At 41.6% G+C, this 21,436-nt stretch overlaps 2 protein-coding genes across 3 annotated transcripts in view; both read left to right on the forward strand.

The window, feature by feature from the left end:
* The first annotated feature begins 1,416 nt into the window (after positions 1–1,416).
* slc25a1b (slc25a1 solute carrier family 25 member 1b) lies at positions 1,417–11,109 on the forward strand. Its single transcript, XM_056577929.1, has 9 exons — positions 1,417–1,793; positions 4,420–4,527; positions 6,537–6,636; positions 7,135–7,273; positions 7,821–7,905; positions 8,253–8,357; positions 8,595–8,710; positions 8,987–9,060; positions 9,462–11,109. Exons 1-9 carry the CDS (start codon positions 1,682–1,684, stop codon positions 9,574–9,576), a joined length of 954 nt encoding a protein of 317 aa, XP_056433904.1. The 5' UTR covers positions 1,417–1,681; the 3' UTR covers positions 9,577–11,109.
* A 247-nt stretch (positions 11,110–11,356) lies between these two features.
* Positions 11,357–21,436, forward strand: part of pi4kaa (phosphatidylinositol 4-kinase, catalytic, alpha a) — a 36,217-nt gene continuing 26,137 nt past the window's right edge. For both annotated transcript variants that reach the window (XM_056577926.1, XM_056577927.1), the window contains exons 1-11: positions 11,357–11,564; positions 13,677–13,793; positions 14,138–14,231; positions 14,491–14,579; positions 14,923–14,995; positions 16,742–17,004; positions 18,758–18,824; positions 19,798–19,946; positions 20,475–20,540; positions 20,638–20,734; positions 21,209–21,400. In XM_056577926.1, the coding sequence (XP_056433901.1) occupies positions 11,466–11,564; positions 13,677–13,793; positions 14,138–14,231; positions 14,491–14,579; positions 14,923–14,995; positions 16,742–17,004; positions 18,758–18,824; positions 19,798–19,946; positions 20,475–20,540; positions 20,638–20,734; positions 21,209–21,400 (1,306 nt within the window). In that variant the 5' untranslated portion in view covers positions 11,357–11,465. The remainder of the gene's footprint in view (positions 11,565–13,676; positions 13,794–14,137; positions 14,232–14,490; positions 14,580–14,922; positions 14,996–16,741; positions 17,005–18,757; positions 18,825–19,797; positions 19,947–20,474; positions 20,541–20,637; positions 20,735–21,208; positions 21,401–21,436) is intronic.

Genomic DNA, 21,436 nt, shown 5'->3' on the forward strand with positions numbered 1-21,436 from the left:
GGAAAAAACAGAACCTATGTAAAAGGGAAGTGAAAGATAATCCCGATTCAAATTCTTCATCACATTAACTTCAAAATAATCTTAAATGACATGGAAGAATATTTAAATTAAATAATCTTAATGTATGCGCGTCTTTGTGTGTGTGTGTGTGTGTGTGTGTGTGTGTGTGTGTGTGTGTGTGTGTGCGTGTGCGTGTGTGTGTGTTGATCCTGGTGGCCAGAGTGAGAGACAGAGATAAAAAATAGATAATTTGAGAAGGAGAATAAAGTCTTGTACAACGTAATATTACACGTATGGCTAATAACATGTGGAGAATAAAAATGACGATATACGAGTTTAAAGCTTACAAAAATGCAAAAATCCCCTCAATATTTTTGCACACGGTTGGTTGCATAATAATAACCATTAACAAAATATTCAAATATTAGCCATAATATTGGCAATAAAGAAACACTACAGATGAATGTGTATTTATTGTACAATGATCTGTATTTTGAAAGCTGAAAAAATTATGGATATGATAGAAATACCGCAAATAGAACAATATAATTGGATGACCACTTTCATGTGCAGAAAGCCCCCTCAGCCTTCCAGTTTCTGACTAGGACATGCAGTGTGGATACATTACAAACACTATATAGCAGCAGCTAGTTAGATGTGGCTAACCAAGCAGTAAAGGGGCACTTGTATAGATCTCCTAAATTAAGGAGATGAATACATGGGGCCATATCCGGGCAGCAACAAAAGGTGGTGGCGTTTTAGCACGCAGCCCCTTTTCTCACTGTCCCACCCCCTTGGCCTCCATCATCCACCCTCTCCCTCCCCCAATACAGCGACAGCAAACTGGCATCAATGACCGTGTGCTATTGCAAACAGGCGACGTTTGTTATTTGTGTTGTACAAGCACTTCCCTTTCTTTGTGTTTTTAATTATTATTTTATAATAGTTCACATTAATTTCATTGTTTGGATTGGTTTTGTTACTTATCTCTTTTAAAATGCTAGTTCATTTTACTCCATTTATCATTGTCGGAGGATTCTTCTGCTCATTCTACATTCTTGTTTCCCCTTTTCGTGAGCATGAAGATACAGAAGGGGGCTAGATTACAGTAACAGGCCTAGGGGCGAAATGGTTGAAAAACCGGTTTATCAGATGAGACACGTTGGATTCAAACCCCCCTCGAGGCCCTCTTTATAACAAACTCACATGTTTTTAAATATAATAACAAATGTATAAAATATTTACATAATTTATAATAATAATATATTTGGGCCATTGTTATTACGTGACATATTAGTTTTTCCAAAATATCTTATAAAACCGAATTGCCTATTCATCAATTTCTAATATTGCATTCCGTTCCTCCTTAAATCTACGTGGTAAATATCGCGTGGAGGAAGGAAAAAACTCTGAAGCCCCGCCCAGAATACATCATCCACCCACACTAGTGGCCAACAACATCTGGGCGGGCGAGGGAAGTTTTACTGTCAAAAGTACACACTAGGCACGATCAACTTTTGCACAGTCCTAAGTCCAATGGTCCAAATTAAGTAGTACTTTATTATTTAACCGCACTGCACTTTCTGCACAATGCACCACCGTGCATGACTGCAGACCGAGCCCTGGCGCCACACAAGTCGATCCGATCAGATCAAATAAGTGAGGCTAGGCTAACGCAACCATGTCTGGAGGACCAGTGTTTGTGAACCCCTTCCATAGACCTCAGTGTCTGGCTGCTGCTGCTCCATCGGGGAAAGCCAAACTCACGCACCCCGGCAAAGCAATCCTGGCAGGTAAGTGCTTCTGAATTCGTTAATAGTGTGAACAGTAGGCTACACCCTCGTACTTGCCTCACAACAGTACTTGTGGACACGTTGCAGTTTGGAAAACAAGGGTACTACATTGGTTGTTGAAACTGGTAAGACTAGGTGTTAAGAGTTAAACGAACTGAACGTACTTCGTCTGTCGATATCGGTTATCATTTCCATTGTAGATTTAACTATATTGAAAAAAGGGGCGTTTCTAAAGGAAATGCCTTTTTGTCCTAACGAGAAAGGTTGCATCGCAGTGACAGGACATATGGAGAACTGACCTGTCACACATAAGTCATTTTTCTCGTATCTTGAAACAATTAAAATGTCTCTTCGCATTTTAGTTCATACTAAGTTTTCCTTTTGCCTTTCAGAGTGCATCAACTTTTAACATAATAGCAATACCCCTGTTTTGCATGTCTTCTAGGCTTTTGCAGCATTCCCTAGACAACTTTTATCATTTATCATTATGAATATGACTCCGGAGCTTCTTATCTGTCGAGTTGCATTCGTAACAATGACGAAGCACATTGATCTAATCGCCCAGTCCCTTCTGCACAGTTACAACAAAACTGTCTGTCACAACTACATGCAGTAAACACTAACCTTCCTGCTCCCAGGTTCAATGGTTAATATGCCACAATTAGCACACAGGTGAATTCATTCAATAAAGAGAAATGATTCACTGTTGCCTATATTCGAGGTGCTGTAGGCCTATTATTAGTAATATGTGTGTAGTGTACCTTGATATACTTTACAATGTGGTACGAGTATGCACAGAATATGGTGTAAAGGAGTCAAGGGCAGAACCTGGCCTGATTAAATGTGTTATGTCTTGATGGTGTCCACATAGCAATGACCTTATTCAACCAATGCAAGTATTATAGGCTTATGGCAGCCTTTCTATATCTGTAAAATGCCAAATGAACATATAAAAAGTACATTGAATGCAATGCATCGTAATAAACACTCACTAACCGATTGACTTTGACCGATTAGTCAAATGTAAAATCATTACAGAATAATTTACATTCATATGACTATTGTGATGGTCATATTCATACGTGTAGAAAATGTATTTGTTTTTGTATCACTGAGTCGTTATAAATTGCTAAACAAGCTTTCAGTCAATCTCGAGTCTAAAAGCTACAGTCCCAACCCAAGTCAAAACCTGTTGGTTTAGTCTACCGGTATGTTGGCCTTGATGTCCCCTATGCCTTTCCACACTGGTCATCCTGTGTGTGTGTGTGTGTGTGTGTGTGTGTGTGTGTGTGTGTGTGTGTGTGTGTGTGTGTGTGTGTGTGTGTGTGTGTGTGTGTGTGTGTGTGTGTGTGTGTGTGTGTGGAGGGGGGGGGGAATGTACGGTTAGAAAAGGTACATTTCTGTATTTCAGAGCTTACGCTTGTGTGTCTGTTTTTAGTTTCTATGCTGAAGGAGTTTGATGCGTTTTGATCCGGAAATTCATTTCTTCCTCTAACTGGGAATAAATGAAAGCAGATTGGAATGCACACCCACTAACGGCACACGCACTGCACACGTTGCACGATCCGGTGTAGTGCAGGACGGCCTCGGTGATGCAATACCATGCATGATGTCAGGGTGGTGGAGCGCATGCAGGCTCTTTGTTCAAGGTCTGATCTGGGATCGGGGGGGGCTCATCAGGTGTTCTGAATGAGGGACAAGGTTGAGGCAATAATGTCACGCTCAAAATGCGTAGTGTCCAATGGTCAATGTCTGGTTTATCAAGACAAGAGATACCACCAACGTTTCTGCCCCCCACATAAAAAAGAAGACAACTTAATAGTGTAAAGTAGTACATAGGATTTCAAAGTTAAACAAGGTGCATCAATTTGTGACTTGAATCATTTTCTAATCTTTGAAACTGGCAGCAAGTTGTGAACTCTATAGTTATGATACCATAAGATAATCATATGATTTATATTTATAAGATGCACCCCTTATGTTTGGATCAGATATATTTATGGGAATATTGAGTATTGAGAGTTAATTCCACTATTTGAATCCTACATCCTCTTTTGCCGAGATAAGTATTTCCCTTGTTGGACTCGACCAAGGGGGGAGTATCTTGTGGGCAGTCATGCTGTGATTAACTCAGCCAATCAGAGGCCTCGGTTGTATTTGCTGTTCAACTGCAGATGTGTGGCAATCTGTTTATTTAAGGTGGAAACTGGCTCGGAAGTATAAGGCAGTGGTCCACTTTACTACTATGTATAAATATATTATTGTTGACCGTGAATGTATACGCAGATGTATTACTTTTTAGGAATCCAAAATATTGTTTATTGTTGTTTTCTATAGTACACATAGAAAGTCAGATAAAATCCAATTACATTTTTATATGAGCTTGTTTCTACCAGAGAAGGAAACTACAAGGGTGTGAGAAAGGAATTTATTTGATAGATTATTCTAGATAGTTTTGGCTCATTGTCTACAGGGGTTTGGTGCCGTTTTGCAAAGTAACCCTCATTCCTTTTGAGGCCTGAGTGAGGAGCATGACAAAATAAAGAACATGAAACACAGAAGGGACTTTTCTGGCACCTGCTGTTGTTTTATGTGGTTTATTGACTGATTGTGTGTTTTGTTCCAGGCGGTATCGCTGGTGGCATCGAGATCTGCATAACCTTCCCGACAGAGTATGTGAAAACACAACTCCAGCTGGACGAGAAGGCCAACCCGCCCAAGTATAGAGGCATCGGTAAGTCACTATGGTTACACATACCAGAGGGGTTCTTTAGGGTTAAAGGACCCCTAAATGAACCAGTGTGTTACTCTAGGGTTAAAGTACCCCTTTTTTAACCAGTCTGTTGCTCTAGGGTTAAAGGGCCCCTATATTAACCAGTGTGTTACTCTAATTCCCCTTTTCCACCGGGGGGGGTAAGCTTCGGACCCAGCACGCCTTAGCCCAGTAGTAAGGGTGCAGTATAGCCCAGCTAAGTTACGACTGCTGTTTCCACCGCCGGCAGTACGCTTATGGTAGGGCGGGGTTTAGGCCATGTGGCGATAGCCGCGAGCTACGTAAACATCGTGACCTCATACCAGTCCCACAAAGTGTAGCCTGCTAATAAAGCGAAAGAAAAAGAAGAACGCCCACAATGAACAAAGAGCAACAATATAGGACGTCGAAGAAGGACGGCAAATTTTTCTTCAATAGATAAGCATTTTCTTCAATAGATAAGCTTTCGCCGTTGTCCAGAAATACCTCGCAGGTAATGTGTTTGTTAGTTACTATCCCCCTGTCGCACGGATGGGCTATTCTGTCGACCAAATAACGGACGACGTGTGTAGCTCAAAACTTGCCGGCACCCTTTCAGGCGTCTCGGTGCCCCAACAGAGGAGTACTGCGAGACGAGTACGGCTCAATACTGCTCAGTCCGGATCACGCCCATTTTGGTGGTGGAAACGCAACCCGCGCCGCACCTTTACAGACTGAACCGACCCGCACCCTCCGGTGGGAGTGCGCCATTAGGTTAACAGACCCCTATATGAAGCAGTGTGTTACATAAAAAAAATTAAATAATGAAATCACATGTGGAAGAGTCCTGATGGTCTAATAGATGGATTAGTCCATCTATATTTGGTCCGGCCCACTAGTGGATGAGAAATGTTTGAGGACTCTAAACTACTATTTGACCTATATCCTCGGATATGACTTTACATTTTTCAGCCTTCTACACTGCAGCTTATTTTTGAGGCTGTTGTTGTTGTAGCCCGATGATAATGATTCCAACTGTGTTTCATCATGGTCAAGCTTCTTTCTCTGTGGGTGAACTGGTTAGTAACCGAATGAGACATTCACAAATGCCTTCTCACAGTATCCAAATAGCAGCTAGAATTCACAACCATTTCCTTGTGTGCCGTTTGCACGGCTTGCCATATCAGTACCTGGTTTCATGTTTTAGCCTACCGAGTTACCAATAAATATATATTTTTTAAGAAGGACCTTGTGTCCAAATGTGATACTTTTGGGCCTATCAAACACTCAAGGGCCCCCAGTTGGTAGCGTATTAGATAGGATTTAAAGTATTTTATGGTAAGCCAGAATATACGGCATGTGTATGTGGTTAAAGGTTTAGAAGTGGAAAGCTGGTGTTAATCAAAGGCAAAGGTTTTCATTGTAGTGAAAAAGAGTGGGAATTTCCCTCTTAACTAATACATTGAAAACGAAGATATGAGAAATATTTAGTAAATCCAAGCGTGAGTGTACAGACATTCTCCTCATGAAAAGAACCATTCTGTATTCAGTGTGGTTCCAACTGTGCGTCTTTGTTATCTGTATGAGGAAACACTTGTGGACTTTGGCATGGTGTCCATTTGCTTAGATCTAGATCTATTTTGATTGGTTACGGCGTCAGGGACCATGACGTGCTTCACTGCCATCGCAAGATAGCGTGACCAGGGGTTTGACGGCCTTTACTTGGAATATCAATAATGATGGGCCCAAACTGAGAAAACATAAATAGAGTTCATATAAATTAGAGATTTTTTATTTTTTTTATTTTGGAATTAATTTGGAATTTTTAGTTTGGAATTCAACTTATGGCATATCCAAAGGTTTTGTCAATGGTGAGGCAGAAATGTGTTTGCAATGTTGAATTGAGTCCTTGATATTTTATCTGAGAGATTACATTTTGGTTTCGATCCCACTCTGCTTCATCTATGCTGTTGAAATATTCTCTCTTGACTCCAATCTGTCTCCCTCTGCAGGCGACTGTGTGGGGCAAACGGTCAAGGGCCATGGGGTGAGGGGTCTGTACCGAGGCCTGAGCTCGCTGCTCTATGGCTCCATCCCAAAAGCTGCCGTCAGGTACATCAAAAAAGACCACAACAACTTCACTAAACATGTCTGCACCCCCACACCTCCCATTAACACTTAGTTAGCATCCTAACTTAGCATCACCTTTTTTTGTGATGTTGAATATAGAATACACTCTTTTTAGATGAACTATAGTAAGCAAGTAGGTTGGTAATACCTTATTTATACCCAAAGTGGAAATTCTGTTGCCTGAACAGCAGTTTCTAGTCCATATTGGTGTTTCTGAAATTATACTATTATGTACTAATTATATATATAAAAAGAATTATAGGATAAAAAACCGACTGACCTAGTGATTCTCATTCCTGTAGCTACTCTGCACTCTGTCCATGTGTTCATTTGTCGAACCGTAGTAGTTCATTATTTTTATAGTTCGCTTTGATAATTCCCAGCCTCACTGAGTCACTTGTAAGTCACTTTTGATAAAAATCAAACGCTAAAGGAAAAGTCCTAAATGTGAACGTGCATTGGGTCGTGTTCCCCCCCCAGGTTCGGAGTGTTTGAGCTCCTGAGCAATAAGATGCGTGATGAGAACGGGAAGCTGGACAGCATGCGGGGCCTGCTGTGTGGGCTTGGGGCCGGGGTGGCCGAGGCGGTGGTGGTCGTGTGTCCCATGGAGACTGTGAAGGTGGGTGCTCCTTTCTCATCTCACCAGAAATAACCTACTGTTCCTCCATCTTGAAAACAATGAGGCGTATTATAGTTTAGAGATTACTGATTTTTTCCGTCGTGATCCCGGAAGCTCCTCTTGAGGAGAATTAATGAACGGCTTGGTTTATGATCCTAGATGGGTGTTTGCTTAGCGTAAAGGGTTGAAAGGGCAGGATGAATACACAGCTAATAGGTTTTTGTTATTTATTATATTGTATTATTGAATGATCGTTATTTGCTACCGCTGTGAACTATCGGTTTGTGGTCGAAGACTAAACAAAATAATCACTCAGACACTTTAAGATGTACAATTTCAGTTGTAGTGAGACCTATCACTTGAAATATGTAATCCAATTAGCCTATATAGATTGTGATGATGGTGTTTATAATCCCATCTGAGGCACTCTGAGTAGCAGATTTGGTTTCTGTATGATATTTCAGGGTCCATATCGTTTTATATCAGTTATAATAAAACGAATGCAGTGTCTGAAGAATTTAATGATACCATTGTGGTCTGTCATCAGGTAAAATTCATCCATGACCAGTCGTCCGCCAACCCAAAGTACAGGGGCTTCTTCCACGGGGTCCGGGAGATCATCAGAGTTGATGGTAAGAATAAAACTCCTCAAAGTTGTCCGTTCATTCAAATGGTGTTCAAATCGTTTGTTGGCAATAGGCATGCATATTTCAATGGTTTCATCCACCTGACCCACAGCAACTTCGAAGTTAAGTTAAGTTGAAATTGTTAAAAAAGCATTTAAGCAGAGGTTATTTGAACAGTAACTTATACGTATTATGTATTATATTATGTACTAACTTTATTAACTGTATTATAAACACAACTTTCGCTCTCTCTCTCTCTCTCTTTCTCTCTCTCTCCTCCTCTCTCCTCCTCTCTCCTCTCTCCTCTCTCCTCTCTCCTCTCTCCTCTCTCTCCTCTCTCCCACCCTCCCCAGGGCTGAAGGGGACATACCAGGGGCTGACAGCAACAGTGTTAAAGCAGGGCTCCAACCAGGCCATCCGCTTCTATGTGATGACCTCCATGAGGAACTGGTACAAAGGTAGATACAGTGTGTGTGTGTGTGGGCATTGTTCGTCTTTGTATGTATAGTTTGTCTTTAGTTTTTCACCTGTTCTTTGAAAGCTGTAAACACCAATGTTTTTTTGGGATAAATAAAGTGTTAACTTATCTTCTCCTTTATTGTGTATTTGTCTTTTTGTTTGTATGCGTGCTTGTGTTTTTTAATGTTTGCCAGCCGGCGCATTAAAGACGAGTTTGTTTATTTTGATTTAAAAAGGGGACGACCCCAACAAGGCCATCAACCCTCTCATAACTGGAACATTTGGAGCCTTCGCTGGCGCTGTCAGTGTGTTCGGAAACACTCCGCTGGACGTCATTAAGACCAGGATGCAGGTAGGAGCGTGGGTTAATTCACTGGCTGTCATCTGACCCACACACACACACACACACACACACACACACCACACACACACACACACACACACACACACACACACACACACACACACACACACACACACACACACACACACACACACACACTTATTTCTCCTTCAGGATGAATGAAGGATCTATCTGTCTGATATTACATATACTGTATATTACATACACTGTACGTGAACATAGAGAACATGGTAGGCTGTTGCTTAGTATTTCTTGATGTTGCAGGGCCTGGAAGCTCACAAGTACAAGAGCACGATGGACTGTGCCGTCAAAATCATGAAGCATGAAGGACCCAAGGCGTAAGTGTTCTCAGTTTTCTTACTAGATGGTTACAGTAAGGTGCATTGTGTAGATATTAAGGGTTTTTAAAGGACTACACAATTACAGTTGTAGTTTTCTCTGGTAGTACAGAGACAGATACAAATAATCATATTTCATTTCAGGTCGGTAAGATAAGCTATAGGAATTGGAATTCCAATAGGAATTGGAATTAAAGATATGGGAAAAAAAACGAAAATAGGAATATGCCAAATATACAAAAAAATTATTATGCACACTAAGGGTAGAATATAAACCAAAAAAGTACACGTAAACATCTAGACAGTTGAGGTATTACAATAAACATTTATTGTACATAAGACACATACATTATGCCAAAACTCGAAGGTAGTGACACTTTCCTGCCACTGGTTCCCCACAGGTTCTACAAAGGTACCGTTCCTCGCCTGGGCCGCGTGTGCATGGACGTTGCCATTGTCTTCATCATCTATGAGGAAGTCGTGAAGGCTCTAAACAAGGTCTGGATCACGGACTGAACCCTCCCAACTAACTTCCCAAGAGATAGACCCGGCATGAAGGGAAGGAGAGACGAGATTAGGCCTTATATAGCACCTCAACCAGGCCTTGGAGACGATACTCCCCTTTGGGTTTTACTATCTACCTCTGTGAGATCCATGCATTGATGAATGATGTCTTTGTCATAGATATTAAAGACAAAACAGCTCTAATAATATTAATAATAAGGATTTCTGAATATTACATACATCTCAAATTCCAAAAGGAGTTTTTTTAAGAGCTCAGGGAAAAGTGCGAAGCAGTTATTTAGCTAAATGCTTGATCTGGGGGGTTGGAAACACAGTTCTAATGGGGCTTTAGAAAGTTTATTTCTAGTTATGTTCTCTCATGTACTTAAAAAATAACACAACTAAATATTGTTTGAAAATTAGAATGTCACCAAAAGCCCATAATTTTTAAGAGATTTAGATACAAATGTTTTTTTGGTTCCTGTTTTTGTCAAAAGTATTTGAGACTTACTTTTCTTTTAATAGTTGCAACACTGGTGCGTCAAGTCATATGTTTTTTACAGAGGTGAAAACGTATGGAGATAGATATAATTTTATCCTATTTGATTGATGAATGAAAATGAACATCTACATGCCTTGCCTTAACTAATTGCTGTCACCTTCATGACAATAGTCATTGTTAACACATGTAATTATCACTGATTGTACCCTGTCATGAAATGTATGTTTTTTTATTGCCTTGGTACCATTTAGAGAAGTATACAATTTCACTGTAATATAGTAGGGAAGGGGAATAACTGTTGATTGTTGAATGTTTAGAGTCATGCTTTGAACAAGTGCCTGTGTAAGACATGAAGGGGTAATAATGAAAATGTGTAATTATTAATAAATTAGTTGTTGGAAATTATCAGATTTTTCTAATTAATGAAATAATGTTACATGCAGTGCAGATGTAGATGCTATCCAGCACCTTCATTGTATCCGTTAAGTTATGTTTGTTTTGGTTTGTCAAATCGGATTCGACCTGATTTGAACAGATTTTCTTGTGAACATTTGTATTTATGACATGAATGCAATGTTGTGACATGAATGTGTCTGCATTTCCAGACCATCTACAGCATAAGAGGATGATTAAAATACCTGTCAGAATACCGGTCTCCTTTATGATTAGGGAAATGAACTCAAAATATATTTTATATATGTTTAAGAAGTATTTTAATCGTCCAAGGATAATTATCTTATGTATTTGTATGTACTATTTGAATTTTATTTGTGGGGATTCAAAAATAACATTACTTTGCTTTTATTGACATTTAACAGGTAAGCAATATATTATATATTGATGGAATGATAACTTATTTCTTGAAAATAATGCAGACCGGTGTGTTTGGAGTAATTTTCAAAATCAGTTTTTGTCGCAACCCTAATGTTCTTTATTGAAAAAAACAGTGTAGAGATTAACATTTAACGTAAAAAAAAAACTTTTCACATGTAAATACACAAATAAACAACTGGTACTGATGCAACCTTGGACTTTCCGAGCCTTTATATATATTTTTGTTCATCGACCTGTTTAAATCTCTGAAGTTACACCGTTCAATGAAGATGAGACCTCCCATTTGACCTTTAAATAATAAATTGTACACGGTGCAACACCAATTTAATATTTATTATAAATAAACATTCTGTTTATTTATCATAAACTCGCTTTTACAATATCATTCCTTCGAAATAATGATTATGTAATAAACCACAGAGCAGACAGTTGGAATACTGTATCGCTCCCGCTGTGCTGTGCTCTGTCTGAACCCGTCCGCTTGCCGTAGTCTGCTTGTCCTCTTGAGGGCAAGGGAATAAAAATGCTTATGTTGGTTTAGCTATCGTAGCAAGTATTTTAAAAAATGTCTTCGAATGGATCCGGGACGAGGGGATTTTACTTCAACACGGTGCTGTCTCTGGCCCGGTCCCTGGCAGCCCACCGACATGCACCGATAGAAAAGGTAACCTAACGGTGAAGTTCTTCAAGGAGGCCCGATGTTAACCCGCTTAAGCTACCTGACACAGTCTGCAGGGGGTCGCTATTGACATGTTGACGCTTGAGATGACATATTCTGTGACATTTTACATTCTTCATTTGATCACGTTTTGTACGAACTGGGAATGGGCTTTAGCCTTTGTTAAACCATGCAATATACTAGTTAAAGCCACCTATTCCGCAGACACTTGAGTATTTTTGTTGTCAAAATGTTTCCATGCCCCATGGACTTTAAATGACCCTTAAAATGAATGAGTGCTGACTGAATATATCGTAATGGAATAAGGGTAATTGCTATTCAAATTATAACGGGACTTTTCATTGAACTGACATAAAACAACTCAACAACTAGCAACGTATCACCTTATTTTTACAGAACGGAAAAGTGTTTTTTACATGAAATATAATCTATGAACGTATGATGTTTAGTCTAATATAGTGTAGAAATCCGCCGGATAGAGGAAATATCCCCCATGATATTGGCTGATCCGTTGCTTTGGGATATGAGTCACGTCACGTGACCTCTCTCCTAAATGACAACCTCAGTGTTTATTGTAAATTCTGCTATGGCACAATATTCCCACTTCTGTATTTATCGTGGCTGGTAAGCATAAATGATAGAAGACAATAAACAAACAAAGCACTCATGGTCAAAACAAAGTATTTAATCAGCTAGGTAGGCAGGACGGACAGATATTTTTTGTCATACTTTACACAGGCACGGTCACTGTTACTGGTCATTGTATAATCAATCTTAATCGCCAAAGTGTCTGGATATAATTTTATTTTCCCAGTTTAGTTGCACATAAAACTAATTTGACGGCAGCCTTTCCATCAGCTAAAAGCTCTATAGTAGAACTGGGCACGTCTCAGGAGCTGGCACCCACGAGAGCTCAACTCATCACTTCTCTGTCATTATATGGTTAGCCTAATGACACCCAACTGTACCAAAATAACTTCAATTATCTGCATTGTTATCGCTGCCCCATTTGACGGCGAGTGTGCCGCTGTGTCCAGCTGAGAAGGGGAACCTTCCATAGCAACGCAGAACAACAACACTTCTAGGTTCCATCATTTCTATAAATGGATTCTGAAAACAACATTATGCAGTTACTGCCTCACTGTCTGGTTGGGCTGTGATGGGCGTTTTTCCATATCACTATCAGCCCTTGTTGGCTTGGTGTGCTGGGAAGAAGTATTATGGATCAGTGTATGCAGAGTTTGGGTCACACATAGGTGTCAAATATTCACATGCAGTATGTGGTGGATGTGATTCCGTCTTATGTTGACGTCTTGTTGAAAGGGAAGGCCATTGACCAAAAAGGCCATTAGCGACTTTGAACTAAAGTCAGTACAGGAAAGCAACACAACCAAAACATGGAAGCAGCACAGAGCAAAAGTAAACATACATAACAAAGATCAATGTAATAGACTGTAGAAAAACACAGTAATTCTAGTTTGACACGTCTGCTCATTGTTATCGTGAAGTTTGTACGGTAAAATACTTGTGATGCTTTTGGGGGGTCATTCAATGTGATTTAAAAATTCAAAGTTACAATCTGGTAAGGGGGAGTATGAGAATGCATAGGAGGACAAAGGCCCCCGCAGAATTGGACCATTTCAACAGGGTGGGTAGAAGAGTCTTCCAGCTCTTAGCCTAATTGCGCCATTGCAGATAAAAAAAAAAGTATGGTTTATGCAGTGCACTTAATTTAATGAACATGCTAGCCTTGGGTTCTACACTTCAACTTCTTTGCTTTGTTTGGCCAACCTAAAAACAAGATACTGAAAGAAAAGCCTGAGGAGGAATGCAATGTACTGTCTATCAGAAACATAAAGTGACAAACGCCGAATTCTGTAAGGGTGAGGGATGCAACCAGACACTGATGACATTTGATATGTCGGACACAAGTTACGCCTGCGTTTCTTTTCCTGAACCGCACTCATCACTTAAAATGCCTCGTTAACACCTGCCCAGCGATTGCCCTGGGTCTGCTGTGGTCTACTCCACTGTTAGCCTAGCTGAGCTGCCGCCCACTGTGACCTTGAACTGGTTGTGATGGTTGCTCTGCTCCAGGTCCAGAAGCTACACTGCATGTGTCCGGTGGACTTCCGTGGAGTTTTCCAGCTGGATGAGCGTAGGAGAGATGCTGTCATCGCTTTGGGCATCTTCCTGGTGGAGTCCAACCTGCAGGTACCGGGGGTTCATAACACTTTACACATGTTAAGATGCACATGTTAACATCTTGAGATGACACAGTGATGCACTAATAGATAAATGTAAATCTAAACAACGTCTTTCCGAGCTTTAATTTACTCTCTTATTTAGCTCTTATTGTTTTTATTATTTATCTTCCGTCGCTTCATTTTTATCACAGCACTTGAATTAGTTTGTATTCAAATCAGAAATTGTATGCTTTTATGGTTCTCAGCCTCACTCTTTATGGCGTTGATGAACGGCTCTTCTGATAGTGATTTGAAGTGTGACTCTATGCGGTGGATCACATGTTGGTGTGACGTATACTTGTGGTGTTTCAGCACAAAGACGCCATCGTCCCCTACCTCCTTGGCCTGCTCAAGGGACTCACTAGGGTTCAATGGATCGAGGAGAGCTCCGAGCGCAAAGGAAGGGGTAAAGATGTAGACTCTTTCTACTTTCATAGTTTTGGAGCTTGGGTGTTTGTCTCCCGACCGCAAGGTTCTCAGTTTGATCCCCAATGTCTACAACCCACCTGTAGGCATAGTGAGCAAGATAGCCTAAACCCGCCTGCTCCTTAATGCCATTGAATGAGCTGCAAGTTATTTTGGATGAATGGCTCAATAGTCATTTCTATGCACTACAGAGTCATGATAGCGTAATAATCTGTATTTCTGTGTATGTTTTGAAACAGATACACTCCCTGTAGCGGAGAACTTCAGCTTCTTCCTAGTGACGCTCCTGTCAGACGTCGCCCAGCGGGATGAAACACTACGAGGACAGGTGTGTGTGTGTGTGTGTGTGTGTGTGTGCGTGTGTGTGTGTGTCTGTCTGTGACTGTCTGTGTGAGTGTGTGTGTGTGTGTCTGTCTGTCTGTCTGTCTGTCTGTCTGTCTGTCTGTCTGTCTGTCTGTCTGTCTGTCTGTCTGTCTGTCTGTCTGTCTGTCTGTCTGTCTGTCTGTCTGTCTGTCTGTCTGTCTGTCTGTCTGTCTGTCTGTCTGTGTCTGTCTGTGTGAGTGTGTATGTGTATGTGTATGTGTATGTGTATGTGTATGTGTATGTGTATGTGTATGTGTATGTGTGTGTGTGTGTGTTATTGAGCTGGTTTCTGTGTTCCTTTATGTCAGATCCTGGAGACGGTGATGGACATAATGCAGGTGCTGCAGGATACCTGCAGAGACCCAGAGCACCATGACAAAGGTGCAAACAGTGCATGGTTCCTTTGTCTCTCTTTCTAGATTTCTATCTATCCCCCTCTTTCTCTCTCCTTTCTTTTATTTCCCGCTTTTCCTCCCCCAGTCCTCTCTCTTTTTGCACTTCTTGCTCCTTTTCTCTTCTCTGGCTTTGTCTCCCTCCTAGCTCCTTCCTCTCTCCCCTATCCAGGGATGCCATGGGACTGGAAAGTAGTGGAAAATGCTTAGATGAAAATAACAATAATCAAGACCTTGAAAGGGCTTGGACCAATAAAGAGGTCCTTAATAGTGCTTGGAATTAGCCTAGCGTAATCTCTGAGCCTGAGCTTCTTGTGATTCGTCATCTCCAAAACACCTATGATACAATCTTATACATATGGAGTGCTGGGCCATGCTTGATACACTCTCTTCCTCTCTACAGTATATCTCTTGGAATAGGTTAGAAGCATACAGCGATGTGCTGATCGCTGCTCTGTGTCATGGCTGAGCTCTCTCTCGTAGGCGTTCTTAGGTCAAATATGTGGCTGGTCGCCTAGGTAACCCGCATTGTTTAGCCCCCCCCCCCTCTGGTTTGGGATGGGTGTCAACCAGCAATCAAGAGAATAATGAATGAATGTGGGTGCTCACTGTTGCAATACTAAGTGATGTAATGTATTTCAGATGCTGTGGCCGAAACATTTTGTTTTAATCTGTAATCTTTATTGCTCACGACCTCTTCTGAACCACCAGCCGGAGCAGGGAGGAGTTTATGATAATAATAAATCATTTCTTCCTGCGTGTATACGTGTACATACGTGTTCCATCACAGTAACTGAGCGGAAGCTAAGGCCCTGTCCACAAATAACCGATTTTTGGGTCAAAACACATAAGTCTTGTGTGTTTCAGCCGACGAATCCGACACTTGTTCTCATGTTCAACATGAGAACAGACCAATCTGTTCTCATGTTAGGATTCATGTGGACGCCTGAAACACATACGATGACGTCATCGCCCCCCCACCTGCTGGGCGACGTCAGAGTCGCGTTGAATTATTATTATTCTTTTTTATATTTATATTATTTTTGTTGCTTTAAATACAGCCCCTTGGTAAATTAAATTACTAACTGTACATTAAAAAGTATTTCTGCTCAATCTAAAAGGTTTAACAACTGCCATCTCCTCCTCGACTGAATGTTTGTATACAGCGCGCAGGCTTGATGCGCTCCACTATTTTCTGTGGAGAACCAGCGCCTTGAATATGTAGTACAGCGTTTCTACAGCGCGATGCGTTTTCGCAATGAGTCCGTCTTTACGGAGATGTTTCTGAAACGCATCAAAGGAAAACGGAGGGGAAAAGATGGTTTACACCCGTGTGGAGCCTGAGTCTCTCACAGTAGCGTGCACATTTCCCTTTCCTTTACCTCTTCACCAAGCCTTATTTTGGGCCTGGAAAAACCCTGCATTTGTCTTTAAAAAGTGCTTGACATGTATCATTACGAAAGAGCGGGAACCCTGCCTACCTCTCACACGTTTTCCACTTTGGAATCCTTCTTACTTTATGATAAAGAAGGCCTGAGTTTCTCAAATGGGAAAAATCTGGATCGATACGTTCCTCACCATTCCCAAAACCCCTCCCGGCTCCTATTAACCCTCCCAACACTCCTCCCTTCCTCCCTCCCTTCCTCCCTCCCTTCCTCCCTCCCTCCCTTCCTCCCTCCCTTCCTCCCTCCCTCCCTCCCTCCCTTCCTCCCTCCCTCCCTCCCTCCCTCCCCAGAGTACCTGTGCAGGTACACGGTGCCGTGCCTGCTGGGCGTGGCCCGGGCCTTCGGTCGCTATAGCAACACGGAGGAGGCCCTGCTGTCCAAGCTGTTCCCGCGGCCCGTGGTGGCCCTGCCGGCGTCGGCCGACGACGGGGACGCCGCCCGCCGCCGCTCCTTCAGCGACTTCCGCTCCATCCTGCCCAGCTCCTTCCTCGCCGTGTGCCAGGAAGACTCGGCCAAGCGCAAGAGCTCGTCCGTCTCCGGGACGTCCCAGCAGGTGGGCGTCCGCAGGGGGGGGGTTAGGCCGTGGCTTTAGATAATAATAATAATAACAATAATAATAATAATAATTAATGATGATGATGATGATGATGATAATAATAATAACAATAATAATAATAATAATGATGATGATGATAATTATAATAAATTGGATTTGTGTTGCACTTTATATTTCAGGAATCTCTAAGTGCTACTGAGAGTAATTATTAAGAATTATTAATGTCGGTTAAAAGGAGAACCTATAAAAGACAATTTAGATACATGCTTTTTTTTTTTTAAAGATATGTTTTTTAAGTTTAGTTTAAGAACAGCTATAGTCAGTGTGGCCCTGAGGTGGTCAGCGAGGGCGTTCCACAGTCTAGGGGCAGTGTTGGGAAAAACGGTCTGTCTAGTTACTGGACCAGATGAAATGAGACGGAGAGGTAATAAAGTCTGTCGGCACGAGGACCTTGGATTTATTAAGTAAAGTGGCAACGGTTATACAGAGTCATAAAGCGTGAGAAATCGAATATGTCTAAGTCCCTAATCAGTGCTGATGGTTCGTCCGGAGCTTCGCCTCCGTGGAAGGTCTGCTTCAGAAGAAGATGAAGAGTCTCTGTGTGATACAGTTTTATGCTGTATCCTCCTCTCGATGAGGTGTGTGCGTTTGAGGTGTGTGTGGTTCTGTGTGTTTTTGCTTGACCTTGGCTCCCAGGCCCTGGTGTATGCAAGTGTATCTTCTTGTGTTCCTACTAACGGGGAAGAGCTCCTCAGTGTCTCCTTTGTTCTCGAAGTATCTCTTGTGTGCTCGAAGTATCTCTTGTGTGCTCGAAGTATCTCTTGTGTGATGAATTAATGTGGCTCTCCCGTTCTTGAGGATGACTGTTGCATTGTCTGAGTGTCTACCATTTGCCTGCTTGGGAAATGGGGCCTTGGCTCTGGCCTTGACCTGACTATATTATCATGTTTGTGTTATGTGTTAAAAGTTGACTATATTGTAATGTGACTGCCATGTGATGTGCTCATCAGGCTGGGGTAGGAGTTAGCTATATTTATAATGTACATGTGATGTACTCAGCAGGTTATTTTTCCCAACAGCAGCGGCAGGAAAAGGCCCGATCACCCACGGTGCGGAGCTTTGTTCTTTGGGCTTTGATGTCCCCATGATGCCGTTTGTGAAGGGCGCAGAGAGTTCGCCCCCGGCCGGTTGCCGTTTTGCTGTCACAATGCTGATGAAGCACATTAGTATGCCAAGCTCCTCGTTTCAGGGGTACGGCGCCACGACGCTGTGGTGACCGTGGGCAGGGCCCGCGGTTACGTCATTTGTTTCTCTCACTTCCGGCTAGAGCAGTCAGCGCAGGGCAATGCTCCATCTGGGTTCAGGGTAGCAGTGTTTGTCTTCCCTTCACTGCTTTCTCTTCGTTGGAACGAAACTCATTTTAGACAAGTGTGCTTCTGTACTGGGAGGTTGTGACACCTTTTATCTTTTCGAGTGCCGTTTTGACATTTACCGATAAATGGTTTGGTAAGGGCATCTATTAAGGGGAGGAAAAAATATATAAAAAACAGGCTTCCTCACTCTCCAAGTGGTCATCTTCAAAATATAAACAGGGACACTCTAGGAATGACATCAGCAAACGGAAAGCATCTGAGCACTGAGCTTCTATCTACATAACAAATCTGTAATGCACTGGGAGGAATGTGTTATTTGGGCCAAGAGGAAGTTGTCTGTATAAAAGTTTAATAATGTGGCGTGTTTCTCTCCCCAGGCTAGTCCGGAGAGAGTTGGTTTGATGCCCAGCTCTCCCACGGACCCCTCTGCTCCCTACTTCGAAGGTGAGCCCCTTAGAGACTATGCATGACCCTGCTGTTTGGATGTGGTTGTCGTTGGACATTGAGAGTTAATCATGCGACTGACACTGCAATCCAGAGGGATTCACGGGTCAGGCTGAGGACATTTTTAAGCATTCAATCAATATGAGAGCAACTTTAAAAATGTTAGTGCCTGGAGATCAAGGCTTTGATGGACAGGAATAGTCCTGTGGTAAGTGTGTTTGACTCCCAGATTAAAGGTTCTGGGTTCAGCCCAATGGCCTCAATCTACCTATAGGCATCCTTGAAGAAGTCAATCAGAATGCATTAATTCACAATGAATTATTAAACAATGACCAAAACAACCATTATCGAGTTAAAAATAATTTATAATTTAATATGTGACATCACAATGTACAAGCCCTATCATTAAAAAATCATTGGCCTGTCGGTAGGGCTGAACGATTTGGGGAAATAATCTGATTGCGATTATTTTGACCAATATTGCGACGTGATTTAATATGCGATTTTTTTAAATTGATTAAGTTCCTTATGTTCTGTTTTATTCACTAAAAGAACAATAAATCATTCTTTAGTATGACCAACACAACATTGGAAGCAGTCAACATGTAAACTGCTCTTTCCTTTAGGACAGGCCGATGTGTTGAGATGAATTGATATTATGACATCTTTATCTAACTATTGAATTGTAAAAGAAAAATAAATGTAAATCTTACTGATCTCCAGTCAGTAACGGTAAAAACCTCGGCAAAAAATGTTGTTGTTTTATCGCAGCCTTTGCGATTTGCATATCGTGTTCTATTACATCACGATTTCGAATTGAATTCGATTCATCGTTCACTTGTCGGTACATTTTATTACGTCTCTGTGTTCACTCCTTTGCTCTTATGCTTCGGAAATAATCAATGTGACATCAAAATATCACAAGCCCTGTGATAAAGATCCCTGTCTTATTGGTCCGTTTGTCTTTGTTCAGGCTCCTACCTGCCAGACGGCAGTGCGGTGGACCCTGACTACTACTTCTCCACCATCAGCTCCAGCTTCTCCGTGTCCCCTCTCTTCACCGGGAGGAGCCCCGGGGACTTTGACGTCCCCCTGGACATGCTCCGGCAGCTGCTGCACATGGTGCTCACACACCACCCCTTTGAACCATGACACTGCAGATCTTAACAAGAACAATAACACTAACAATAGTAACGACAACACGACTGATCCTCATCGACCGATACTCAACGGTATTAACAATAATACTACAGATAATACTACAGATAACAAAAAAAGACAATTCAACTACAAATTGAACGATAACTCCGAAAAACACAACCGATATAAATGATAACACTTGCAATATTAGTGATAACTGAAATCAATGTAACACTACCGATATTGAATATAACACGGCCGATATTGACAAGGAAACTGCTGATATTATTCTATATATAAGCAGTTATTAATTATTACGATCGATGTGAGGTTATTACGCTGCTGGTATAATCACCTCTGTCAATGGCTATCACACGTAAGATTTTATATACAACACTTCTGATATTAATTATAAGCCTACTAATGTAACTATTTTAACGTGACCTCTTATGGTCTTAAGTCTGTCAAACTGTTTCTTTAAATTCTTTAAATTTGCCTTGTTCTGTTTAGGTTGAACTGTTCGTCTCTGAGTCATTTCTGAAAACACTGGATGGTACTCTGGCAGAAGTCTTAGAGGTATGTTTTATCTTCACATGCCAATTAAACTTCATGATCTTAAAATCGTGTTTCTGTGTTTTTAGTTCTAACGCCATTCCACTGAATGTCTTTCTAGCTGAACCCAGGTCTCCACCTGTACTACAAAACCTTCAGCGACCCCCTGTACGTGGCCATCTTTAAAATGCTGAGAGACACGCTGTACAACCTCAAAGGTACGGACACCTCCGCTGCAGTGTAGCATTACAGGAAACATGAGGTCACATTAACCGTCCCTGAGATCGGGAAGCCTTGTATCCATTATCATATCTATTTTAAGACCTATTGAACATCAATAGCGCCCTTCTCTACTTTATCACTTAGACGTTGGCATGACGTGATTTTTTTACTACACAGATTTTGCTCTGCCATAATAATTTAATATGATTTATTTATGCTAAGGATCATGTTATACTGTACATTGCACAATGAACAGTTTAAAAGCTAAATTACTTATTCATTCAAAGATTTAGCATTTCTAAATTTGCGTTTAATATGTGTATAAATATTCTACTTGAATTATAAAATGTAACATATTATTATGATTATTATTATTATCATAGGAAGGAAGTATTTTGAAGTCTGTAGCTTTTAGTCGCTGAAGCCTCTTGTCCCTAACGCGCCCCCCCCCCCCCCCCCCCCCCCTCCAGACCTGCAGACGGGCTACGTGAAGGAGGTCCATGACTTTGTGCTGGAGCAGTTCAGCAGCAGCCAGTCGGAGCTGCAGAGGATCCTGCACGACGTGGAGCACCTGCAGAGCGAGCTGAGCCCCCTGAAGCTGCGTTGCCAGGCCAACGCCGCCTGCGTGGACCTCATGGTGTGGGCTGTCACCGAGGAACAGGGTAAAGGCCCTTTAACATGGTCAACCTGGTCCCCGT

This window comes from Gadus chalcogrammus, chromosome 19 (assembly GCF_026213295.1).
Source record: "Gadus chalcogrammus isolate NIFS_2021 chromosome 19, NIFS_Gcha_1.0, whole genome shotgun sequence".
In the NCBI taxonomy this organism is placed as follows: domain Eukaryota; kingdom Metazoa; phylum Chordata; class Actinopteri; order Gadiformes; family Gadidae; genus Gadus; species Gadus chalcogrammus.

Excerpts from the sequence above, each read along its gene's own strand:
- slc25a1b (XM_056577929.1), top strand. The coding sequence starts at position 1,682 with ATGTCTGGAGGACCAGTGTTTGTGAACCCCTTCCATAGACCTCAGTGT. Across the intron at positions 6,637-7,134 it reads ATCCCAAAAGCTGCCGTCAG|GTTCGGAGTGTTTGAGCTCC; the intron begins GTACATCAAAAA and ends TTCCCCCCCCAG. Across the intron at positions 8,358-8,594 it reads CATGAGGAACTGGTACAAAG|GGGACGACCCCAACAAGGCC; the intron begins GTAGATACAGTG and ends TGATTTAAAAAG.